The sequence below is a fragment of the Phocoena sinus genome, chromosome 3 (genome assembly GCF_008692025.1).
Source record: "Phocoena sinus isolate mPhoSin1 chromosome 3, mPhoSin1.pri, whole genome shotgun sequence".
NCBI classification, from domain to species: Eukaryota; Metazoa; Chordata; class Mammalia; order Artiodactyla; family Phocoenidae; genus Phocoena; species Phocoena sinus.
In genome coordinates, this window is record NC_045765.1 from 58,780,738 (window position 1) to 58,806,950 (window position 26,213).

Consider the following 26,213-nt stretch of genomic DNA (forward strand, 5'->3'; position numbering starts at 1 on the left):
TAGCTGACGAACGAGTCTCTTCCCCATGAGAACAGGGCCATGTCTGCTCCCCAAGGCCTAACACTCACATCTGAGGAACGGATGGATGAACGATTGTATCGGATGCCGTGTTAACGGCTGTCTTTCCCCAGACCGGAAGCCCCACCAGGGAGGGGCTGTCTGCTGCGCCACTGCTCTATTCCCGGCAGCGCCACCTTCGGGTAGTTGGTCCCCTAAGTGAAATGAGTTCTCAGTCAGCCTTGGCAGTGATGTGGGGGAAGGCGGGGCGTCCCAGTCTCCAGGAAAGGGGGCTGCCTGTGGGAAAGACACTAACAAAAGGCTCTCAGCTACGCCGATCCTGAGCAGCTCCAGACAGCGTGATAAGAATAAGGATACTTAATGCTGTGCCGAGTGCTTTACAAGAATCATGTCCCTTCATCCTCGCGACGGACCTATGAAGCTGATGCTATGGTCGTCCCTACAGACCATCCCTCAGGGCTTCTCGCCTAACTGCTCCTGGTGGAATTTCCGTGGAAGGCACATCACAGCCCCAAGAAACAGAAACCCAACCCTGTAAGATACCCAAGCCAGTACACAGTTCCCATCCACAAAGGCACACGTTTCTTTGGTTTTATTATTACAGACACACCATGTCTCTACCACAACCGGGGAAGCCTGAGCTCTGGGTGCTCTACCTACCCTCTCTTTTCTACCTGGACAGGTCACACAGAAGGGTCCAAGCCACATGTGGGTGCAAGAAATGTTTGACAGAGCAGTTCAACTCATAGCTTATAAGCATGCCATTTCTACTTCTCCAACTGTGAAAGAGCTCTACAGAAACAGTGCCACGACACCCCCATGATGCTGGATTGCTTGATTCATGTTCTGTGAGCTTCAGAAACTTTGGCTCCCTTTTCCAGAGTAAGTAGCATAGGCAGGAAGTTCCACATTTGGGACAGGTCCTTCCTGGAAGTGAATGTCAGGCAGTGACATCCAGGTCTCTGCATGCAATGGGCTAACAGTGTCGTTTAGGGGGCAAAAATTAAAAGTCTCTCTCTCTCCCTCCACCCTCCCAAGGCTCAGATCTCATTACGGTGTACACTATGGCCCAGGTACATTGAAGTGTGATATTTGGTTTCTAAAACATTCAGTCTCTTTGGCAAACGGAGAGAAACTGGTGGGGAGCTGCTGAAATGCATTCCTCCTGCGGTCCTTCGCACTAATGCTTCATCCTCTCTAATAACCGCTGGTAGACAGGGGCTGAAAGAGAGAGATGTGAAAGGTGAAAGAGTTGCAGGCTTCCCACGTCTGTCTAGGATACTGTCAGAATCACGAGCACGAGGGCCAAGCAGCCTTCTTCTGCCATCCTCTCCTGCACAGAGCAGGTGCTTTCTGGCTTGTGAAACTTTGTATCTTACTCAGTGATGTTCTGAACCGGGATTTTCTACGTCTACCAGCTTGGGGCCACGACCTCATCATGGGCTCCTGCCAAGCCCCTGTGCGATATTCCCAGGTTCTCAAACCTAAAAACTCATATCAACCCTAAAAAGGTTGGCACTCTTATTATCTCCATCTTAGGGAGAAGGAAACTAGGTGTTCTGTGTCTGACCCCAAAGGCCATGTTTTATTGTACCATGTTGTTCTTAGCTATAGACAGCAGATGGCAGGTTTGGGCCTGCCTGGGGGTAAGACCCAAACAAGTCTACAAGGACTTCAAACCCAGACCACACTTACCTAGTTTCACAGAGCTCTGGGTAGCCTGAAAGAAAACACAAGGTGTCAAGTTTTCTAGTGGATGTAATACCTACACCCGCTCATGGCAGTGGCTTTGCCCATTGCCATCCTAGCTCAGAAAAAAATGGTGGGGATGGGGGCTTCCCTGGTGGCGCAGTGGTTGAGAATCTGCCTGCTAATGCAGGGGACACGGGTTCGAGACCTGGTCTGGGAAGATCCCACATGCCACGGAGCGACTAGGCCCGTGAGCCACAACTGCTGACCCTGCGCGTCTGGAGCCTGTGCTCCGCAACAAGAGAGGCCACGATAGTGAGAGGTCCGCACACTGCGATGAAGAGGCGACCCCGCTCGCCACAACTAGAGAAAGCCCTCGCACAGAAACGAAGACCCAACACAGCAAAAATAAATAAATTAATTAATAAACTCCTACCCCCAACATCTTCTTAAAAAAAAAAAAAAAAAAATGGTGGGAATGAGGAAGAGGAAGGGGAATGTGGAACTGCTGGGCCCCGGGGAGCCGCTCAGTCAGTCGTGGTAGCCCCAAGTGATGATGCGCTAGCCCCAACCAAGGGGACTCTGAGGCGGACATTCCTGGGATGCCCCGAAGTCGGGCTTCCCCCCAGACTATTCGCTGGAGCTTGCGGAGCTGGGACCACACAGGGGGTGGCTCTCAGGAATAGGAACTCTGGGCCAAGAACCCTCCTCAAGGGGCGCGAAGGAGAGCCCTATGTCCAAAAGTAAAGGGACGTGTTCCAGCTCCATACCTCTGGGTTAAAGACTACCTCCAGCAGGCTCTTCTGCGGGAATGCAAACCTTCTGTAACATGACCCGTATTCCCAAGGGGCTCCACCTGACCTGAAGGGAGCCTGAGTGGGACCCCCGGGCCCTGGGCAAGCTGGGGAATGGGAGGAAAAGCACAGAAAGTCCGAGAGGTTCTGAGAGGGAGGTGGCGCTGAGGCAAGGAAGGGAGGTGCCCCACACAGACAGGGCCCTGGATCCGGCACCCACACCTCCGCCCAGCAGGGCCCCAGCACTGGCCATGGCGGGCTGCATCACAGAAAACAGATGAGTGACTCGGAGCCCAGGCTCAGGGCAGGCCAGTCCGCTGTAAGGAAAATTCAAGATGGAGTGCCCTTCTCGGTCAGCTGGATTCCAGAGCTGTGTCCGTTCTCACCAGCTACGGCTTCCCCATGCACTGAGGCTCAGACGCCTCGCTTGGAAGGCCTCGGCTGTCGCCCACAAAGGAAGCCGGGGCTGCCTGGGTTCTTTTCTCCAAACTCCACACGGGCCAGGGCTAAGGATGCCCCATGGGAGTGGAGAGAAATTACGGGAGAGCCCTGGGAGGACAGCCAAGGAAGACAGGAGCCCAAGCACAGGACCCAAGGCTGTTCAGGGCAGGGGCCAGCGTAGGCAGGCATCTTACCCTGGAGAACGCGGATGCCTGTCTGAAGATTTCAAGCGCAGAGTCTGCAAGCTCGTCCCCCCGTTCCTGAGGTCTGTTGGCTGCAGATAAAAGGAAAGGCAGCTTCAATGAGAGAGAAATGATTAGCGTGTCATTCATAACCACCAGGACTGAGGGGGCACTGTTGGGTCTTCTGGCTCACATTCTCAGACGAAGTCTTCCTTTATAACTTTCCATAACTCGTGGTGGAATTTGGCCCGTGGGGAGAGAGCTCAAAGAAAGGTGAATGCACAGGTTGAGGAGAGAGGCTAGGCTCCAGTGCAGCTTTGCTGGAGGTAAAGAGAGCTCACCCAGGGCGGGATGCTGCAGGAGGGGTGCTTTGACCCGTGTTCACAGCGTTCACATGTAACAACAACTGGGCTCTGTTCGAACAGGGCTAGGACAGCCGGGCAATTCAGCAAAGAGAGATCTGTCCTTGAGCTGCTGGGTGTAGTGCCTTTGAACCAAGAGTTCCTAAGTTACTTTTCAACCAGACCCAGCAATGCCGTCCACAGATGCTCAGTCCACACGTCCCACATCATTCTCATCTTTGCTTACGGCAGGGTTCTATCGAGCACCAACGGCTGCGTGTCGAGAAGGGCCAGCAGCAGGGTGAGCGGGGACGTGGTTCTTTAGGGCCTTACCCGGAGGCTGCAGGACACTGGAGATGGCGTGGACCACGCCATTGGTGGCCATGATGTCAACTTCAGTAACAGGCTCCTTATTGACATTCACCACATTGTTTTTCTGGGAGAAAAAGAGACAGCAATTGTTGAACACCAAGCACGTTTCCCTTATCCATTCTTAAACCCAGCAAATGTTTACTGAGCACTTCTGGATGCCAGACCCTGTGCTAAGTGCTGGGGATACTCTGGTGACTGGAACAGACCCTGTCAGCTACAGACCTTCGGTCTGGGAGACTCAATTTCATCCTTGTGTGGACCCAGCATGTTGCAATTTACAAAATGCTCTTTTGTGTGATTCCCTTATCCTCACAGCAGCGCGTGGTGAGGAGGTCGATATTATGGCCTCCTTTAAGCTGAGCAGGTGGGGCAGCTGGGAACAGAAGCCAGGCGTCCAGCTCCGGGTGAAGGGCTCTTTCCACTTTTCCTCCATGCCTGGCTTCAGAGTTTCTCACAGGTTAATCTGTCTCAGGCTTTCCTGAACGACCCAAGGGAGAAGGGGGAACTGGAGCCTGAGACCGACAGGACCCTGACATCCCAGACTAGGGGCTGGGAGATTCTCAGGTGACCTGCAGAAGTCAAACAAGTCATGCCATCCCTGCCTGCCTTCCCGTGCTCCCGGGAGAAGCTGGTGAGCACAGGGATGGCTGGAGGCCAGGAGAGAGGCGCAGGGGGCAGAAGCTGAGCCAGCCACATGCTGCAAGGGTGGTCCCTCCACGGGGTGTCAGTGGCCTCGGCTGGTACAGCCAGGGAGGCCACAGGCAGCTTCGCAGAGCTGGGCTGCCTATCTGTTCCCTCTCTTCAAGGTAGGGACCCTCGGAGGCAGCTCCAAAGTGGAATGTGCAGAGTAAGGGAAGGTTCACAGAACAAGCGTCAGAAGAAAAGGCCTCCTGGGTTGGTCTGGTTCATGGTACGGCTCAGTGAACCCCTGGACTTGGGGGGGGAGAGAGTGGGAAGGGGACTGGGAATTGATCTTTCAAGACTTGTAAGTAACTGTCATTTCCTTAAGGAAAGGGAGATTTAATAGCTTCTCCCAGATGCCAATCAGATGCTTTATTCCCCTGAAGACCTGGAAGTCCTTATTCCGGTCTAACCACAATCTCCCTTGATTTCCCTGAAGACTCTTTTTCTTTTCCTTTCCTTTTTTTTTTTTTTTTTGCGGTACGCGGGCCTCTCACTGCTGTGGCCTCTCCCGTAGTGGAGCACAGGCTCCGGACGCGCAGGCTCAGCGGCCATGGCTCACGGGCCTAGCCGCTCTGCAGCATGTGGGATCCTACCGGACCGGGGCACGAACCCGTGTCCCCTGCATCGGCAGGCGGACTCTCAACCACTGCGCCACCAAGGAAGCCCATTCTTTTTTCTTTTCTTTCCTTTTTTCTTCTCTTTTCTTTCAAAATACACTCAGAGATTCAAGATGCTTCTAAACACAGAGTGTGTGTCTAATGCCATCCTAGGGACGAGATGTGCCCTAAATCCCAGTGGTAGGGCACGGCCAGCCTTTTAATTGTTCAACGTACTCACCGAGCTGACTTCCAACTTGTCGCCTTGGAGAGACTTCAGCCGCACCAGGGCCCCGATGCCTCCGCTAACCAGGATTTCATCGCCAACGTGGTATTTCAGGATGTTGGCAAGCTCCTTGGCGTTGCCTGCAGGTTTGTGGGAAAAGAAAGCAGAGTTAATCCTAAGGCTGGTAACTGGTGTGGTCAGGGAGGGCCCAAAGGAGAAGATGTAAGCAGTCACCCCCAAGATGGAGGACCCCCTGCCCAGGTAATAAGCACTTATTGAGCACCTACTGTGTGCTCTGCCCTCCGACCCACCATGTGCATAATGGTCAGGGAAACAAGGCATATGACCGTGGCCATGACTCTACCTGGGCACTGGATGGGCTGCTAGGTTAAGTACATGCTTCTGTGATGCTGAGAAGGAGTTAATCTATACTCTTCTGTGAGTATGACTCATGTTTCCATGACTAAATATTTGCTTGGAAAGCCAGGGGCCTTTACAGCACTGGTATCTGAGACATCTCATCATCAACATGGCTCCCAATAGTTATAACACAGCAGTGAAATATTTACACATTCTGCCCACAAATGCATATTTTGAGACGGCTGTTTCCTGAAGGGAGAACTTAAAAGAGTCGACAGCTGCGGTCTGGAGGAGCTATGGAGCCGATGAGGTCAGGGCCGAAGGGGAGATCCCTCCACAGCGTCCCTCCTCGTCACGTCTCAGCATTCCTTCCGGCCCGCATCAGCTCCTCCACCCACTGCGGAAAGCAGCCAATTACTCATAAAGGTGCACAGGCAGTCCCCGAATTAAGAGTGGGAGGCGATTTTAAGGCTGCCAGCTGCCCTCTCCTCTGCATCGAGGCTGCCCCTGATACTCATGTTACCAGCCAAATGGCCGGGCATCCCCAGGGCTTATGGACGGCTATTTCCAGCAACTTGAAACTGAGAACAGAGGAAGCTTTAAAGTATTTTGGGGAGTTCACTTGGTTATGGACGAATCCACATGAGTGCCACGGGATGGAGGCACCAGGTACAAAGGGATTTCCAGACATCCACAGCTTGGAGCTGGCAAGAGTTTCCCTTCCACCAAAATACGGCCTGGAGGTGCTGAGGCAAGCCAGCCCCCAGGAGGGGAGAGGTCTCCTTCTTCTGAGATCTCTAACATCTGGATTGACCTCTAACACGGGGGACAGGCTCCATGCCCCAGGCGTGCTGGGGTCTAATCCTGCCCACAGGCCTGAGGGAGGGCGTGTAGGGGGAGCTTTGCCCAATCCCTCCCTCAGCTCCCGCACAGATGAAAATGAAAGGCAAGCCAAGCAGGCTTGGGACACCTGGGGAATATTCCGTTCCTCCTGAACAGAGAGAGAATGGCAAGTTTATGTCCAGGATGAATGTCTCCCCTCTCCTCAGGAACATACGTCAGCACCAGAGACACAGGCATTCACTTAGCAATAAGGAAAATTAAACAGGACACAAATTCAGTTCACAGCTACCCGAGCTTTTTGTTCTGTACTCCAGAGCAGGAAGGGAGGTGTAGACGATTTGGGTCCCAAGGCTTAGCCAAGATCCTTCCTCCTCCTCCTCAGACTCACCCTTCTGCACTGGGTGGATGCGTCGTTCACAGGCATGCGTCAGAGTAAACGCCGCAGGCCCATCCTACCTCCGCACCATCGTAGCCATTATCCCATTATCGATGGGGGACGTGTGCCCAGCATTGTGGGCAATGCTCATTTAATCCTTATTAACACTCTGAGCAAGGTACTCTTTCTTACCACCCCCATTTTACTACTGGGAAAACCGAGGCCCAGAGAGGTTAAGCAACCTGCAAGAGGTCACTCAGCTGGTAAACGCCAGAGCCAGGGTTTGGTCTGCTTTCAGGTAATCTGGGAGCCCAAGCTCTTCACCACTAGATTATCTCTCAAACATACTCAACTTAATTGCTCAGGGCCTTGAGGAGCTTCTCGGTAAAGCTTTCATCCCGAGGTACACGTGATGCAGGTAAATGGCTTCATGAGCAGGTTCTCACAGGTCCGCAGGGGACGCCATGCCTTGTTGACTGGGCTGGTGGTCATCTACCCTCAATTCCCTTCTACTCTTCTCTGGCTTGTTCACTGCCCGGGAAAGCTGACCACCGTGAAGTGCATCATCCAGGCTCCCTCACCCTCCTGCGATCAGCTGCCAGGCAGCCGCTGAAGGAGGCCAAGGCACCCAGTGGCCTCCTTGCCGTGGTTCTGACAGCAGCTGCTTGTGGCTCTAGCCACTGTGCTATACCCCTCCTCCTAGGGTCTCCCTGGACCGGCCCTCCCCCCACCATCCCCTGCCCCCGGCTCCCCCAGGCCTGGAGCGGTAAACACTGGGTACCATCACCCTTTGCTGGTTCCTTTAACCCTGCCCACACCTCTGCAAACAGTCTTGTCATTACATTCCTTACAGTCAAACGCTTCATAATGTGCCAACTGTTTCCTGCTGAAACCCTGACCGATACAGTTACTTTAGAGAAGCTGAAAAATGTACTTAGGTTGCTCTTTACCCAAGAGTTTGTTCAGTTCTCCCGGTGGCAAGGCTTGGAAGGCTTCATTGGTAGGGGCGAAGACCGTGTAGACCCCTTCCCGGTTGAGGGTCTCGGTCAGCCCGGCAGACTGGATGGCGGCTACCAGCATGCTGCGGATACATACACGGAAAAGGTCACCTCCCTCTGTGTGTGTGAGGGGGGGTTGTCATTTGCCCAAACACCGCACCGCTGTGGGTAGGTGGAGCCCAGAGCGCTGGCATTCACACCCCTTACTGGTTTTCGTACAGACAGGAAACGATTCCTTTCTGCATCTTCTCTCCATAGATGCTAAGCTCAGTTAAAAGCCAGAAGTCAGTGGCCAGAGGCGGAAGGAGGTAGGGAGAGGTCAGTGCCACGGCTGACCCAGAGACCGACCGAGCCCCAGGGCCCGAGGGATGTGATTCCGGGGAGTGGGGGTGGGGCAGAGGGTGGGTGGTCTCCTAGGCTCTTGTGCAGATGGCTGAAGTCAGTGACAGGAAATGCTCGATGTCACAGCACCCAGTGGTGAGTGAGCAAACCAGAAATGGAGAGAGCGAGGCCAGAAAACAAAGGGACACCAGGAGCCTGAGAAGGAAGGAAACTTCAGGGGCAGTAAGCAGACACGACACAGAGTGAGACTCATCACGCACGCAAAGCCAGGTGTGCTCAGCTTCCCTGGGACTTTAAACGGAGAGCAGGATGTTTCCCTTGCCCTTCAGGAATACAGGTGCAGCCCCCTCCCTGTTCCCACGGGCGTGAGGATCACACTCCCAGAAGCGACCCTTCTTCTCAACCTAAGTTTTCAAGGTGACCCTCGTCCTTTCCGAATCCCCGGCTTGGGAGATCACACGGGCGCAGGGCCAGTGTTCACTGGAGCCTCGAGGAAGTGGGGAGCTCGACAGACAGCTGAGGCCACCGTCCTGCCCCAGCACGGCCACTTGCAGAAGCACCGCCCTGAGATGGGGCCGGTTACCTGAAGCGACTGTCTCCCTTCAGCACATCCATGACGGTGCCCACTGGGGGGGTCAGCACCCGGTCCATGGTGAACAGGGTCCCGTACCTGCCCCTCTTGTCGTGGGCGGCGATGCAGCTGTTCTCAATGCACAGGCTCTGTACAAAAGAGGGGCAGAGAGAGGCCAGGTTACCCCCCAAACCAAAGCAGGGGCCTCCCGATTTGTTCAGGGCATGTCCTGATGGCTTCATCCGCAGAGATCAGTGAATATATACGGGGCTGCAGCGTCAAGACTAGGATAAAAGCATGTGTTTCCTCCAGGAAAGAAGAAAATAAAAATGGCGTTCCTTAAAGAAAGAAGAGCTATAGAGGCCCCAATGAATGTACAGAGAGGGCCCATAATGGGATTACCACGTGACACGAGAGGGCCATTGACAATGATCAAATAAAGAGATCGAGTCTCTTCATTTATTTATTTAACAAACGACAACCGTCTTTAGCCAAATGGTGCTGGCTGGTCCCGAGCCAGGGCTATGTTGTGTTGTACTTCCTATTTGATATTCCAGGGTAACTATTGGGTTTGAAGACAGAGAAGAAACAGGAGAAGAGGGAAGAGAAGCTTCTGGACCAAGGAGGGCTGAGTGTAGCTCCTGCTTATTGAACACTTTTTTTTTTTTTAACACGAATATAGCTTGCATTTCTTGGAGCTGAGACAAAGAAAGAGCACGATTGAGGACCCAGAACTTACATTACGGTAAACAAAAACTCTCAGTTTTTTGCCGCCCAGAGTTTCTAGGATCTGTCCGTGGTACAGATACTTAGAGGCCAGCTGATCTTTAATCATGTGGTTCAGAAGCAAATTCTTCAATCGGGCATCAACTGGAGGGGTTCCATCTGCAAGAGGAGGTGTGGTCAGGTCCAGACAATGCAGCAGAAAGCCCATCCCTCCTTCCATTTGGAAATAGAAATTGAGAAATCAAGCAAGGCTGCCAATATTCCTTAACATCTGGCATCTTCTGAGAATTAAAAAAAAAAAAAAAGTCTAGATAATCAAGGGTGTTTGGAATTTTGCCCTCAGAGGGAGGGGTAGGCACGGACACAACTTGGCCCTTCTCTGCCTTCCCCATGGCCATGGCTCAGCTGTATCCTCACTCTGACCTCCTGACTATCACATTGGCAACTGACCCCGCAAATCAAAAGACAAGGGAGTGCTCTGCTCTCCCAACAGATGCACACTCTTGAATTCTGAGGACAAGACTGCATCCTCTGCTCTACCAAATGAAATGGCAGAGCCTCTTCACTTTCTGGTGAAGTCACATCTGCTTTTGGCTGAGCTGGGTGGAAGCACGAATGGTCCACGGGGAGCTGTGAATTGGGGAGGGTGCCGTGGAGGTGACAGTGGTGGGGCAGCTGTCCCCACAGACAAACGCACAGGGATGCCTTCCCCACGATACCTTTGAAGACAGAATTCATGGGGGCCAGGAGAGTCAATCGCTCAGTTCCAGAGAGATGAGTGCCAAGGCCAGCTTGTCTGAAAAGGTCAACGGCTGTGGAAACATCAGACTCCGCAGCCAGCTCAAATAGCGTCTTGGCTACAAGGAAGGAGAAAGTGGGCTCAAAAGCTCGAAGTACTGTTTTCATTTATCATCCGTCCAACCCAGAGCATGACATACATCAGCAGGCATGTCATCTCTTGAGTCAACAACCCCTCTGAACACTGCTGGGGCACAGCGGGTTTGTGTCATCAGGGGAACGGTCACCCAGAAAACCTCACCGGTTGGGGAAGTGAGGTGAGGCTCAGTTGGGCAGAGGGCCTCTGTCCCAGCCCTTGGTCAGGGTCCTGTCCAATGCTAGGGAGGAAGAAAGCATTTGCCTGCGTCATGGCTTCTGAAGAGTGGACAATGCCAGTGACCACACCCACAGAAAGTGTTCTTCTGGGTTTGTTTTTTCCTGTGACATTCCCTCACTCGTTAGCAGTAGAACTGCCTGGAAATCCAGGATGGGGTAAGGATGCTGAAGGAGACCCAAGCCAAAGTCCATTCAGTCGTTTTTCCCTGGGTCAGTGACCCTGGGATCCTTGGGCATGATTGAGAAGGCAAACACTCTGAAGTCAGCAAATGGCCCTCTGCGCCCAACCAGCGTGGGCAGATCTTCTGGAAGGCTTCCGTGATTGAGTCGCTCCCTCCCCAGACACCTCCAATGGCTCTCCCCTGCCCACAAGGTAACGCCTGGACTCCCAGGCCTGCAGCTCAAGACTCTCCAAAATCTGGCTGCAACCTGCCAGGTGCCCAGGCTGTCTCTCCTGGAAGGCTGTGAGCTGGGTGCAGACATGGAAGCGGCTCCCAAGATCCCCAAATTCCCCCAGCCGCGCCACCGTGGACGGCACAGGGGACAGCAGACCCGGCAGGCCCGAGGCCCCCGAGGCCTGGATCACCTGAGTCTGGAATGAGCAGCTCGTCGATGAAGTGGATCACACCGTTGGTGGCCACGACGTCTTTGTTGGAGATGATGGGCTTCCCGTTGATGGTGAGCGTGTCCCCGCTGCAGCCCACCTCCAGCGTGGTGCCCTCCAGGGTCTCCAAGGACAGCCCCGCCACGATGGCTTCGGCACACATGGCCGACTTCAGGATGTGGTTGTTTAGTAGGTCTGGGGGCCGAACAGGACACAGGTCAAGTCAGTGCCAGCCGGGCTGACCTGAGGCGCCAGTTCGCCGCCTGCCCTGGCTAGGATTCCATTCTCTCCGAGGCTAATAATCAGACGAGCCTGGGGTACCACGTGGTCTGGATCCTCCTTTCTCTCCTCCTCCTAGCCTCTAAAACTAGTTGGGCTCCGTGCAGTCTACCTGAGTTTGAATCCCAGCTCGGCCACTTAGCAGCTGTGGGACCCTGGGCGAGTCACTGAGCCTCTTTGAGTCTCAACTTCCTCATCGGTCAAGTGGAGATAAGCACAGCATTCACCTCCTAGGGCTGATGTAAGGATGACATGAAACTCTGAATGTGAGCACCCAGCACAGCTGGGTGACGACAGAGTAAATGCCCAGCAAATGCTCGTGATTAGCTTCTTAGTACCTAAACTTCAGGGTGAATTCTCTTATTTGTATCTGAACTTCCCAGATAGGGGGAAAACTCAAATGAGTTTACCTTGGGATTTTTTTTTATCTACAACCTTTATGAAAATGTGGTAGAAAAAGATGAAAACTGTAGCAAATGAAAGTTCTGAATTATTTATACATTTTATTTGTTTTTGTTCATTTTACCCCAAGGGTCTACTTAGTTGTCAGGGCCTGTTAGAGGTTGGGGACGGTTATCAGTAAGACATGGTCTCTGCGGCCCCATTCACTCCACCCGTAAATCATAGAATCATTTAATTACTTGCCCAAGTGCTGCTTTAGGGACAGGGCAGGGGCTGGGGGCACTGAGGCTGCAGGAGCAGTGGAGGGGACGTGCCCCAGCCCCAGCCAGGCAGAGCCGTTCCGGGACTGTCGCTCACCAGGGTCCCCGGGGCCCTTTGTTTTGCGTGCTCACCACGGAGGCGAGTTCCAATGTGTCCTGAGTGTGGGAACCAAAACCGCACTGTCACAGGCAGGAGGAAGCTCTGAGGCCCCACAGAAGTGCTGAGGGCCTTGAAGGCCAGTGCTGAACCGATTCAGCCGGTGGGGAAGACAAAGGACGGCAAGACCGCGGTGGGAATGAGGTCTTGGGGATTTAGTTTCTCAGGGAAGGAAGCTGAAGACCGGGGGCGGGGAGGTGGGTGACCTGCCAGGGCCCCTCGGAGGGTGAGCCAGGCCAGGGCTGGAAGCCAGTCTGCGAACGGGCACTTCTCTTCCATCTGCCGACCCCGCTAGCAACCAGGAGGCTGTCAGGTGGACCGTGGCCGCCCGCCCTCCAGCCTGCAGTGGCAGCCCCCCACACAGCTCCCTCGCTTTGAGCAAACAGCTTAAAGTGGGAAAAGGCAGATGTGCAAAAGGGATACACTTGGGGTGTTTTTTTCACTTTATAATAAGGTGTTCTGATAGCTACAAAGATAAAAATGTGCCCCGTACAAAACATGTTTTAGGGGGAAAACAGCTCTAACTAAAAAGCTAAAATGCTGAGATGCACCCAAGTCTCATCTCCTCGGAAGCCTTCAGGATCCTCAGGCTGCGGACGCCCATCCCTGCCCTCATCCCCGTGACCTTGGGAGTATCTCTGTACTACGCTCAGCACATCAGATCCCCAGTGACCCGTGTTTAAGCCTGTTACACCAACGAGGTTTAAACTTCCTAGACTGTACCATGCTCACTTTTGCGGCCTGGGTTCCTGGCACCACAATATCTGGACATAAGAGATCCCCATCTGTGCTTTCAGAAATGTGCCCTTTCCCAGCCCTGCATAGCTGCGAGGAGAACGTTTTACATTTATGGGGTGTCTGAAATGCATTAGGCATTTCGAAGGTGGGTTTAAATAGATTCAAAAGGAATGAAGTCATCCCTGGATTATATTTGGGAGGAATAAGTGTGATTGGAGGGTTGGAGTGCGCAGGGGACCTGGGGCCTACTCCCCTTTGAAGGGGACCCAGGGACCCGCAAGCAGCATATCAGTGGTCCTGGAGTCGGGGAACTGGGGTGGCAGAGCCTGGCCTCCCTTCCTGATCTCCCTCACATGGTCCTTCCCTCTCCTCCAGCAATAATCGATACTCCTCCTAACTTATCAGCTCACTGAGAAGGTTAGGAAGGACCCAGCAATGAAGAGTCAAGAGTTGACTGTTTCGGGTTTTTCATTGTAATTTTGGATTATACCTGAGGCCCCCGGCCAGACACAGTAAGAGTTCAAGGGTCAACGTGATGATTCCATTTCGAGGATGCCAGCACCTGCCACCCCCTCCCCACACCTCCAAGCTACTGCCCACTCCGGCAGCCTCACTCTAGCTTTGATCATTTGGGCCTTTAACTCTTCCAGACTCCGGCCACAGCTTGCTTTGGACCTCCAGCTCCACCTCCCTCCTCAGCCCAGCTGTGTCCCTAGAAAAAGGCTGCTGGATTCCTCACCCGCCCCTCTGACCAGCGCTCTGCTGTGGCCTCTGCAGAGATACAGTCAGTTGGGCGCAATGGGACAGGACGGCAGGCAGCGTGTCTATCTTGGACAAGAGCAGGCCTTGGCCTTAGTCTGGCCACTCCAATGACGCGGCAGCAGAAGCCCAGGGGTGCTCACCTCTCAGGGCCTCTGGGTCCCCCAGGATCCGGTTCAAGGTCTCAGCAGGGATTTTCTCGAAGGCCTCATTGGTCGGAGCCAAGAGCGTGTACTGGCCGTCACCTTCGAGCAGGGTGTTGAGCCCCGATGCAGCCACAGCAGCCTGTGGGGAGGGGAGAAGATGCAGCGTTCCCTGAAGGCTCTGGGCACGCATGGTCTCACCAGTGCTCCTCTGGAGGGATCCAGACTTCTGTAGAAGCCCTGGATGAAAAGATAGGCCGAACCAAGGCTTACATCTTCCCACGGCCTCCAGGAGCCTTGCCAGCCTGAGCTCCGCCCACTCTGACCACCTCTTAGCTGCTGCCCTGCCTTTCTCCTTTCCACCCCGGGGCCGTTGTCCTGCTGTTCCCTCTGCCCTTCCCCCCCTTCTTTGCTTCTCTGATTCCTATTTGTTCCTTGGGCCTTGACGAAAACGCCATTTCTCTAGGTAGTCAGCTTGGCGTTGCCCAGCCCCTGCCCCTGCCCCCCGATGAAAATGAGTCTATTAGACACACTTGCACAGCTCGCCGTCCTTCTCACATCGTGCAATTCGATCGTTACTGGCGATAATTATTTGCGTGGGCTCCGTGAGCATAAGGATGATATAACCCCTTCTCTACAGAGCAGGAAAATGATCTTCTAAAAGCATCCGGCTGCTCCCAGGATGAGACACACTCCTCGCAGGGTCTGCAAGGCCCCGTAGGATCGGGCCTCACCAGCCTGGCCGCTCCCGCCTCGCCTGCTGGCTGCCTAGTACTCTTCACTCAGCCCTGCAGGCCTCCTTCCTGCTCATCCTGCTTCGGAGCCTTACCCTCCATCCCCCTTCTGCCAGCTCAGCTCTTGCCCCTGTGTCTTGTGTAACTGGCCACTTCCAATATTCAGGCCTCAGCTGAAAGGTCACCTCTTCCAGACAGATCCTTCCCGGACCAGCTGGTCCCCATGGGCCTCCTCTGCTCACCACTTACTGCCTGACTTCACAGCACTTAGCATGACCTGTGACCGCCTTGTCTGTTTCTTGTCTGTGTCCCCCGGAAGAATACCAGTGCCAGTGGGGACAGAGCTTTGTCTTGTTCTCCCCTGTTCCTCGGGCACACAGAGCACACCTGGGAAGTAGCAGGTGCTTAACGAGTATGTGTTAGCAGAAGGACAGATGGGCATTCGGAAGAGCCAAAGGGAAGAAGAAAGGAAGGAATACGTACCAAACCTAAACAGTAAGAGGACGTTACTCAGTGGGGACCAGCTGCTATAAATCAAAAGCTGTGCCACCAACTTTGTGGGAACATTGTCCCCCTGCAGACCCCTGACCTTTGAGTGACCCGGAAGGAAAGCATGGGAAGAGCTTAGAGGGCAGGTTCCCTAGGGCCCTCCAGAGCCATTTCCTGAGGACACCTGAGTGCCAGCCCAGCCCGGGGATGTTTGTCTCTCTGTGTTGGCGATCTCCAGGGGAAGAAGCATCCCACGCCCACTTGGTATCCTTTGTGGTCAGGAAGTTCTCCTTGAATCGGGGCAAAAACCCTGACAGGGCAGCCTGTGCTAACTTCCTCTGAGCGGCCGTTGCCAAGAGGAAGGCCCATTTGCCACCCCAGTAGTAAGATAAATGCCTGCTGGGCAGGGGGGCAGGAACAGCATTCTGGGGCTCCAGAGCAGGCAGAACTCAGGCCGGAAGTCTAATCCCAGACTCCGTGCCTGTGTCTATACTTGTGTCCTCTCTGATGGTCAGGGCTCCAAGGAAACAGGGGTATGGCTACATCAGGGGTCCCATGGTGGGGTCGTGTGACCCAGAAGATCATGCGGGCTGAAAGGCCATTTATCTAGTCCCACACGAGAGAACCAGCAACTGGGAGGAAGGGCCCTACCACCGCTGGAACCCACAGTGCATGCCCAGGCAGCCGTCCTGCTGCAGCCACCGCCTCTGAGCTTCCCAGGGGAGTCAAGGAAGGGAAAGTCAATAGGAGACCAGCAGGGGGAAGTTCCCAGCAGGGAATTATGATGTCTCCTTGGGGTCAAGGTGACAGCCTGATTAGTGGACTCGCCATGTTCATGGGAATTTCAAGGAACTTGCTCCACGTCACCTAAGCGCCCACGAACATGGAGACATCCTCCACCCCTCCCGCAGAAGAAGGCCCTGTTGGGAGGTGGTGGGTCCCCAGCTGGGCCTCCCCCGGGACAGTCCCTCACCCGAAGGGTCTCGAAGGTGTCCTCGATCTCGATGATCTGCTGGATGTTGTTGGAGATGGTGGAGATGACCTTATCGATGAGGTGCACCACACCATTGGTCGCGTGGTGGTCGGCTTTCAGCAGCCGAGCACAGTTGACAGTCACAATCTGCCCAGAGAAGGAGCAAGAGTGAGCAGTTAACACCTCGGAGGCACGGCCTCGAAGGCCCAGGCGGGGAAAACACAGGACAGAATGCGGCTTCCACGAGCGGCGGAGAAGCAGGGGCTGGAGGCAGATGACGATGCACAGCTGACCTCACCCGCGGGACACCACCCGAGAAGCCAGCCCCACATGTGGACCGGGCGCGGGCTCAGGGGGGGCACGGGGCAGAGCTGTGGAAGCGGGATGCCTTACCCCGTTGGGATAGTGGTGGATTTGGATGTTGGAATTCTGGTACATGGAGGTGAGGGCCATGCCATGTTTCAGCTCGTCCGTCAGGACCCGTCTGTCCACCATGTGGTAGCGGAGGGCGTTGAGCAGCTCGATGTTAACGTTGCTCACCAGTGAGTCCAGTACTTCCTAGGAGGAGGGTCAGCGCGGCAGTGAGGGGGCTGCAGGCCCCACGTTCAACAGAGGGGTCCCTGCCACTCTGGGAAAGGTTCCCCGGGGACCCCCATTCTGCCAAGGACCCCCACCCGTCAGCATCAACGTCTGTCTGGACACTTAAATGGGTGGGGCATTGGAAGCCACCTGGGGAGGCTTATTTTAGCTCAAGTGCCATGGCTTTATCTGAGGGCTTAAGGAAGACATTTCCTGAGACAGTGGGAAATCACTAGAGAGTCTCAGTAAGAGCGTCCCCAGTATGGGTCCCCGGGCAGAAGGAGGTCATCTCACAGCTGGCAAGGAAGCCCAGGCCTCGTTGCTGGGGGCGAAGATGGTGAAGCTGCCGGGCCCTTCCATCTCGGGCCTCAGCTTCTCCGTGCGGTCCGTGTACAGCTGAGTGGTGGTAGCACCAACGACTCCGAGGGTCTCGTACAAGTTGGAGAGCGGCAGGGCTGCAGGGGCAGAGGACAGAGCAGGAATGGCCTGTGGGATGCCCCTCCAACCAGACCATACCCTTGTCTGAGATGGGATGGCACACCCGCTGGAGAAGGCCAGAGAGCCTGCTGTCGGGGAGCCCAAAAGGCTGGTCACGTGCTTCTTAGAACAACTCCACAGGCCAAGTGCCTCCCTACTTGAACTCAACTGATTGGTCATTCTTAATCATTTTTAACTAAAGCAGAGCAAAGCTTTTGTTCATAGACATTTAGATAACACAGGTGGGAACATACACCGGAAACAGATATCCAGTTACAAGCTAGCCTTACGGATCTATCTAGCTGTTTTTGAAACTGGTTCCCTAATGGCCTCCACCAGAATGGAACAGATCTTGGAAGTACTTTAGGTATTTATAAGTAATAAAATGTTATTTCCTGAAACTAGCCAGAAGCTCAGGAGGCCCTTCCCCTCACACAGGGAGCTTCGTGTTCCTTTTAAAGGGCCTGAAACTAAGGCCCAGAGGCTGGGTCCCACCTCCCAGGTCATCTCCTTCCCCATCCCACGTTTCCCACCTGTCCTGCCACTTAAGTCAGGAAGGCCGCGGCTCCAGCCCATGCCGACCACACCCCCTTTGTGACCATGGCACCAATCAAATCACCCCCTTCCTTTTAAGTCTCAGTCTCACATTCTCAACTAATGAAATAGCGAAGATTTCAAAGTTAAAACAACAAAAAAATCCTCCTCTGTACAGTCCCCAGGGGTGTGTGGGACTAAAGGAAAGGATCTAGGAAATTCACAGGTACCACGTTGTCTGTGGACCTGCATGGCCATCGTGGGACCCTACGAGCTCCACTGGGACGGCTTCCGGCAGAGTGAGGTGGGGTGGCCTGGTGTTCCCAGCCCAGCTGGAGACCAGGCCCACGCCATCCACTCTCCAGCAGGGCTGATGAGAAATGCTGGATGTGTTTAGAATCACTCCCAGCCAGAGACAGCAAGGCCAGGAGCCTGTGCCTGGTGCAGAGGGCACAGGCAGGTCAGGATCGGAGTCTGTTCCCCCAGCGTGTTAAGCAGTCGGCTTGTACAGGAAGGAGCAGCGCAGGAAACCTGCTGTTTCCAGCTTCCATCCTCTGGCCCTGTCATGGAGCCCCATCCCTTGGACCCCCATTCCGACTCTGCTGCCCTTCACGTGGGTGCTCCTCTCTCCCTCCTTCCTTTCCATCCATGCCAACAGGCAAGGCTTATTCACCTGCTGGACAGCCCTTCTCTCCCGGGACCTTCTCATATCCGGGACAGCACTCGTAGCTGATGACTCTGTAACGAGACACACAAATGTGTTAGGCAGGACTTCCCTCCCGCTCTCGTGTCATCAGCCCTCACTCCGGGAAGGGACACGATGGGGCACACAGCCTGCTCTCAGAAGAGACCATATGCTCGGTCATCTTTGTGCTTTTCGTTGGCAAGTAGCTTGTCACGCCTCTTCAGCTTTGTACAAGGTGCCCAGCAGTTGCCATCACCTACAGCAATGCAACCGGGATACAGTCAGAGGATGGTGGCAGCATATCCACGGTGGCATTAGAAAACATCCTCAGCAAAAATGTATCTCCAACACAATTCATGGGGAACCCAGTGGGCAGCATTCCCGAGAGGCAGCAGGGAGGAGACGAAGGAGCCCTGGGCCTTTCTGGCTCTGAGTCTGCCACTAACTAAACCAGACCACGCCAGCCAGTCCCGTCTCCTCTCATGTATTGTGCAATGGTCATTGGATTAAACAGCCCATGGTCTTCTGGTTCTCTGACGTACTAACCAAGAAGGGTAGTGTATTGTATAAATGATCAAGTTTTCTCTCAATCTTCATGATCACACTTTAAAAACAGAGCCCTTTTTTTTATCAAGACGCTTGTTCTTCTGTTTCTTTAAATGAAAAACAAAAGTTTTTATGAATGAAAACATTATATAGTTTCAAAATCTACAAAGGATTTTATAGTAAAATGCTCCCCATCCACCCTCATCCCTCAACCATCTCCTTGTCCTTCCAGGAGGCAACTGATATTACCAGTTTGTGAGATTCTTTGTATTTGGATGAACAAGTCTGGCCGTTTATGGTTTTAAACTTTGAAGTCATTTGGCAGAAAAACTTAAAGCCTCCTCTTCTAACTCAGACTGGCCCACTGTGGAACACTCACCACCTCCTGGAGGTCTGAAACGCAAAGCTTCAGCTAAAACATCCTGGTGAGACCCCGAAGACTGAGAATATCCAAGAACGTCACAAGGAAGGAAGCGTTCTAGGAAAGACTTGCTTCATGTCAAACCCCCTATCCCGTCGAATGCCACCCCTGCACCAGCGGCGTGAGCACAGCCCCTCCTCGGAAGCCCTGGAACCAGAAGCCAACAGCCCTGTCCTGCCCCTTCCTTTCTTTCACATGGATGTGCCCTTCAGGACAGGAGAGAACTCAGCCTTGAATTGCAGCGGCTTTACCACAGAACCGCTCACCGCGGCCACTCACGGGGTGTGTAATGACATCACCAGAAGAGAAGCAGGCAGATCAGACAGAAGTCTGGCCTTTGGAGTGGGGGAGGGTGCTCTCAGTGAGCCCAGGACATTCTGCTCTTACTAATTCCACTGGAGTTGTCTCAGGGAAGCCCGGGTGAGTCATGTGAAGATGAAGCCTGGCTCATCTGTTATCCACGCTTCATCTGCTTTTAACTCATCTTTCAGAGACAGATTCGTTAGGATTCTCAGGCTGCTAGGGAGCTGTGGGTGTCACTGTGCCAGAAATGAGCCCCCAGGACATTTCTGAGGAGTGACACCATGCACATTCTTCCCTGCCCTGCTCTCTCCATCCTCCTGATTTCCTCTTCCCCCTTCTCTCCCAGCCTTCCTCCCAGCCTTTTCCTTTCTAACCTTTCAGCCCTATTTAAAAGGGTTAAACAGGCTGGTGGTCTCCGGACTGATCTTGACCAACCCACGGTTTTCTCTTTGAAAACCAGTCATCTCCTGCAGCAAACGTGAGATCTGACTGACACACAACCTTTCAAAGGCAACAGGATGCAACTAAACAGTATTAGCATCAGGAGACTAGGCTTGTCATCCATCAGTACCTAGCAGGGTGGCCTCGAAAGTCCATTTCTCTCTCTGGGTCTCAGCTTCCTGATCTTTTTTAAAATAAGGTGAAGTTAAAGTAGATGACCTCTAAGGTTACGTCCAATTTCACACTCAGAATTACAGCCAATGGGATTATTTCTAGGGGGTAGAGAAGCACTTTTTCAAAGTAGGATAGTGTCTGCCAGTTTCTCGTAGCTAAACCTAGGGAGAGCCGCAAGCCTTGGGCCCATAGGACCGGGAACACGCATGTGTGGAATCTCAGGCTTTCTCTGATAAATGCCAGGGCTCTATGGCTGGGGTTGAGGAAGTGGGATTTGGTCAAGCCCCCCAAAGCTTAGCTTCTTTCTAAAAGTGCCTGGTGACCTTCCCTGGAGTTGGAGAAGCACAGTTGGAGGGGGGGATCTTCTCCTCAAAGCCTTCATCATCTCTGGGATCCCCCATGCATGTGGTGCTGACACTCCATGCCTTGGAGCCCCCAGCCAAAGACTTTTCTGGCCAAAGACCCTTCTTCCGGGGTGTCAGCGTCCGAGTTCCATCCTACAAAGCCACAAGAGAGCTCAATAGCTCAGGGGGCCTCACCAGGATTTCCCTGAGGACAACAGAAAGTCAGCCCCCACAGTGTGAACTTACTGGTTCCTGTGGCCACGTGTGTGTGGAGGTGGGGAGAGATGGGGAGAATGACAGGAGAAATGGAGGCTGCCAGGCAGGGGAGCAGGGACAGACGTAAGCAGGGACGTCTCCGCATGCAGAAGGAAATGCAGAATGGAATCAGAGCTGAAAGGGTTCTGGGGGCAAAGGGGTTTCTTAGGATCACAGCTGGGGAGGGGCAGATCTAGGACTCTCCCCACATTTCAGCAAGTCCAGACCCTTTTCCGTTGCTCTTGACAGTGCACATGTTTGGGGGAAAGTGGACTGATTTGGAAAGTCTGACATCAGAAGGACGCAGGCGGTCTCTCCAATGTGATCAGAGCTAACCCCTGTCAGCACTCACTGCCCCTTCTCTCCAGGTGGGCTTTCTGTACCCGGGTCCCACAGAGGCTGGACGTGGGGGGACACACCACCCCCTGCAGGGGCTCAGCCCCCTAGCCAAAGGCTTTTTCCTGGTTAGCTTCTCCTAATCCTCTCGCCCTGCTGGCCTGTCCCTCCTCTTCCCTTGTGCTACCCATATTCTGGCATTCCCGGCACTCTCTAGGTGCATGGGGTGACCCACGCCTCTCACCCTCAGCCTGGTAGCCTTATGGGTTGAAACGCTTCCACAGCTGGCTGTTACCCTGCTCAACTATCCCAGCAATACCAGGTCTTTTCAGAAGCAGCCTGTCTGGCCCTGGAGAAGCAGAGGGCAGCTGTAAATTGCAGACCAAGAAGACAGCCCATTGAGGTGATCCTGACCAAACCCTTCAGGACTCACACGCCCTTTTCTCAGCCCCGTGTGCCACCTTCCTTGGGCTCTGGCCCTGGGGAGAACACACATGCTGTGGGGAGACGGGCCCCTGGGGCAATCACAGAGTCGTGGTTCTGACGGAGAGGTTCATCTCTCCAGGATGAACGCAGGAAAGGATGGACACAGGGAGCCCCCATCTGTGCCTCCCTGGTTCCCTGGCTTCCCTGCACAGAGAGAACCAATCTGCTGGTCTCTGGATCGGATCTTATCAGCAAAAGCTGCTCTGATTAAAGGCTCCTGGCTTCTCCTTGGCCTGACACAGTCCAATAAGCAGAAACCTCAGAAAAAGTATATCCTCTAGGGTAATGAGACATGAATTTTCTTATTCCAACTTCCCAGGTCAGAAGAGCAATTTGAGGAAGAAAGTCAGAGAAGGTGCCTGACTTAGAAGGGCATTTGAAAGAGGCAGGGGTGGGGTGCAAAAGGTAGTGTCAATCCAAGGCCTACAGAATTGAAATAGAGTCTCAAAGCTCTCCTCCATTCCCCTCCAAAGTTTTACTCATGACTGGATAGAGAGAAGCATTGGTTTTTCTCTCCCCAAAATAATTTTTCAAGGAGGTAATATAATAAGTTAAAACAATCACTCTCTCCCAAGCATGCTTCACAATGTTGGCCGCTGTGACGGCTGTAAACACCTAGGGATGAAGCTGACTCTGAAGTAGTGCGGTAAGGAACGGAGCCTGAGAGCCAGCTTCCTGTGACCGAAGGTAAACCATCCAGCGTGTCATGATTTCCAAGGGAATCACTGAACAAACACAGACTGACGTGGTCTAGACAGGCGCCTGCCTGGATGAGTTCATTTTCCGCACTCAGCTGAGCTCTCTTAAGCCTCCCAGGAGAAAATGAAAATCTTGAGCCCCCTGCTAAAAAAAAGGGCTTGTTTTAACCTGTCTACCACTAAAGACTCCACCACTATCCCATTCACCAGGGCCCAGCTTGGCGAGTGATGAGACGGAACCTTGGGAAAATACACTTACGTTTTTTGGTGACGTCTGTTTGCACATGGTTTGTGAGGGTATTTGGGTGGGGAGGGCTCCTGTATGCTGGCTGTGTCTCCTCAGTTCCCACGCTCTCCATCTGACTAGGGAGGGAGCCCCCTTGCAACAGGGGTTCTCAATGACCACCAGGCTGCGGGTGAGCAACCAGGAAAAGGTTGGTGGCTCTGGGCCAAAGGGCCTCTTTTCATCCCGAGGAGGCCTTCTCCCTGGGACTTAGAGTCACAGGTTTTAGGGCTGAAGAGAGAGATCTGGGGCAGTTGACCCAGGCGCTCCAGGGCTGCTCACTTGGGCTCCCCCCATGTCACCAAAACTAGCTGCTGGGCTTGGTTCTCCCCCGGAGGCAGCATGTAGAATAACTGGACCTCTCCCACTTACCAGCGGATGACTTTGAGCAGGTTGCTAAGGCTTTCTGAGCCTCTCAGTCTTCCCCTCTGTAAATGGGCTGACGATCACACTGATCTTAAGGGATGATTGTGAGAACTGAACAAGCTAACCTATGAAAAGCACTTACCAGCTACTTGATATTAGTTACTAAGCACTCAGTTGTGGAGCTTCTTCCTAAAAAATTCCAGGTATAAACTTCAAATTGAAGTTAGGTTAATAACTTCATTGAAAGCCGTGCCCTGCAGGAGACCACTGATCAAATCACATGTAATAAATTCCCCATAACACAGCTGTGGAAGTTAATAGATAGGGTCCATTGTGGTTAGAACAAATCATCACAAATTTAGTGACTTAAAACCACAAAATTTATCTTACAATTCTGGATGTTAGAGTCAGAATTTGGCCTTACGAGGCTAAAACCAAAGGCTGTATTCCTTCCAGAGGTCCTAGGGGAGAACCTACTCCTTGTCTTCTCCAGTTCTAGAGGCTGCCTGCATTTCTTGGCTTGTGGTCACATCACTCCAACTTCAGTTTTCATTGTCATATCTCCTTCTCTGACTCTGACCCTCCTGCTTTCCTCTTACAAGGACCCTTATGATTATATTAGACTCATCAGATAATTCAGGATAATCATCTGCCCCCCCACCCCCTCCAAGATCCTTAACTTAACCATATCCGCAAAGTCTCTTTTCCTTTGTAAGGTAACATATTCACAGGTTCAGGGGTGAGGATGTAGACAGCTTTAGGGGGTCATTATTATGCCTACCATAGGGTCTTACCCCAAATGGTACATGGGTTCATGTAAATACTCAACAGAACAAGATTCCCTGTCAGCTAAGCTGACTCCTAGGAGTCTACAGAATGGGAGAGAACCTTCAGGAAGCACTGCACAACAGAGGTGTTTGGCATATGTCAAACCTGAGTTATTTCAGAGCAGGTTAGCCATGCGGACCCAGGGGGCTGCACAGGGAATATGAAACAGGGAAGGAGGTGCTGGTGTGGGTCTGAGGATAGCTTGTTACCCCTAGATGGCTTCTCACCATCCTCTTCTTTTTCCTCTTGGGACCGAGGCTGTGGGATACAGGAGAGGGAGGAAAGGAAGGCTCTTCCTCAGCTTCACTGCAGATGTCCCTGGGTGCCCTGCCCGAATGAGATCTACAGGTAACAGCTCTGCCAAATGATGGAAAATCTCGACCATACACCAGCTGGCTTTGGTAGAAGTGAAATGTCTAAACTTGAAGGCAGTGCTGAAGAAGTATTAATATTTCAGCCCTTGGGCAAAGCAATGCTTGCTACTAGAGAAGGGGGAATGTCCTGCCAGCTCATCTTGGCTACTGTGCTTGTGAATTGCGTTGCTTGTCAAACAACATTAAGCCTTTTGGAATGGGCAGCTGCCACCCCTACCTGCTAGCTCCTGCGCTGGCCCTCCCTGTGCCACACTGAGGATGCCTGAGCTCCTGCTGTGATTCATTACATCCCCATGATGTCAGCTCTGACTTGGTTGTTAAATGGGCCTCCCTCTTGCCGGGGCTTCTAAAAGAAGGCCTGTCAGAGGCAGCCAGGCTTCCTGAGCACGATTTCCTGCACCATTGCTTCAGCTGCTGTATGTAAAAATGTTATGGTTACTGATCATAACTGAGGACTAAAATGACCCTCTTTGCTTGATTAGCTGTTGTATCATCACACTGGTGCTCTTTAGGATCTGAAGTTAAATGAATTTCTAAGTAATAGAGTTCACTCAAGTCACTAAATAGGGGCCCACTGGTAACTACTTCCTATAATAAAATCCATGCATCAGGCTTGACAAACAGCACCAAGACTCTTTTCGGTAATACAGAAAAGCTATCGTCTAAAGATGATGGATGCAGTGGCCTGATGGGAGTGCTGAGTGCTGAATGTGGCCATCCCCCTCCCTCCCTCTGTGGAGGTGGAGTCGGGGCCTCACTGCAGCAGACATTTGGCTCCAGGCTCCTGGGTCTCTGTGTGACCCCACCCGGCAAAGCCTTCATCCCTTGGTCCTGTACTTAGTGCCAATTATCTGCTTTCAAGTTCAAATTCTCCTGTGGGTCCTGGGCCCCCTGGTGACCTTTGCTGCCGTGCATCCCAGGGCACACCTCTGCTCCAGCCTCTTCCCTGGAGTCACGCTAGGAAGATTCCCACTGCCCAGGCTGACCCCATGCTGAGAAGGCCCTCTTTGCTCCAACCACAACCATGCTTGCGGTTTCCCAGTCTGGTCATCTCCCAAATAAATGCACCGAGGGACCCACTGTCACCAGGATGACATCAACTCCAGCCAGCACAACCCTCTCCTCTCCTGACCAGCTATGGCACTGAATTCCCGGTGCCCAGATGGCAGCCCCTTCATGGGTCTTAATCCCGGGCACGAGTAAACTACAAGGCTGCTCCTTCTCAGCTCTCTCGGGGACAGTGGAGGTGAATCCAACCACTTCCCCTTTCCCTCCCTGAGTTCTCTGGATTTCTCCCCGGTCAGCTTCACCTTCCTGACGCTGCACGCAATGTTCCAGGAAGGGACCTTCTTATCCTGGATCGTGAAGTTTTTTTTTATCAACTCATGATTTTCTGTCCCCATTTCCTCTTTTTTAAAAAATTATTATTATTATTATTTTTTGTGGTACATGGGCCTCTCACTGCCGTGGCCTCTCCCGTTGCGGAGCACAGGCTCCAGACGCGCAGGCTCAGTGGCCACGGCTCACGGGCCCAGCCGCTCCGCGGCATGTGGGATCCCCCCGGACCGGGGCACGAAGCCGTGTCCCCTGCATCGGCAGGCGGACTCTCAACCACTGCGCCACCAGGGAAGCCCCCCATTTCCTCTTTTTTAAGCTGTCCAAAGCAACAGAACATTGCAGAGTTGTAAGTGCAGGCCACCCCCTCTGGCTCTGTAAGACCAGCTCAATGGCTGGGACTGGGCCCTGGGCTCTGCTTGGCCCTGCTCTACACCTCCATTTCCCCACTCACACCTACCTGTCTATTCCTTCCCCCAGTGCCTGGGCTCCCCTGTGCTCACTGGTGCTGCACCATCACATCTTAATGACCCCTTAT

General features: G+C 53.3%; 1 protein-coding gene across 11 annotated transcripts in view; it reads right to left on the reverse strand.

Annotated features, from left to right (window-relative positions):
- Positions 1-595: 595 nt before the first annotated feature.
- Positions 596-26,213, reverse strand: part of TGFBI (transforming growth factor beta induced) — a 69,260-nt gene continuing 43,642 nt past the window's right edge. For 3 of the 11 annotated variants that reach the window (XM_032625060.1, XM_032625055.1, XM_032625057.1), the window contains 15 exons: positions 18,474-18,538; positions 17,084-17,244; positions 16,604-16,768; positions 16,211-16,357; positions 14,015-14,156; positions 11,259-11,471; positions 10,279-10,416; positions 9,573-9,718; positions 8,846-8,982; positions 7,873-8,003; positions 5,359-5,483; positions 3,799-3,901; positions 3,137-3,216; positions 1,714-1,738; positions 596-1,239 (listed from right to left, as the gene is read on the reverse strand). In XM_032625060.1, coding sequence (XP_032480951.1) covers positions 1,199-1,239; positions 1,714-1,738; positions 3,137-3,216; positions 3,799-3,901; positions 5,359-5,483; positions 7,873-8,003; positions 8,846-8,982; positions 9,573-9,718; positions 10,279-10,416; positions 11,259-11,471; positions 14,015-14,156; positions 16,211-16,357; positions 16,604-16,768; positions 17,084-17,149 — 1,659 coding nt within the window. In that variant the 5' untranslated portion in view covers positions 17,150-17,244; positions 18,474-18,538 and the 3' untranslated portion in view covers positions 596-1,198. Of the gene's footprint in view, positions 1,240-1,713; positions 1,739-2,477; positions 2,609-3,136; positions 3,217-3,465; positions 3,612-3,798; positions 3,902-5,358; positions 7,532-7,872; positions 8,004-8,845; positions 8,983-9,572; positions 9,719-10,278; positions 10,417-11,258; positions 11,472-14,014; positions 14,157-16,210; positions 16,358-16,603; positions 16,769-17,083; positions 17,245-18,473; positions 18,539-19,410; positions 19,673-26,213 lie in introns of those variants that run through there. The other 8 variants (XR_004349013.1, XM_032625053.1, XM_032625054.1 and 5 more) reach the window with 8 other exon arrangements.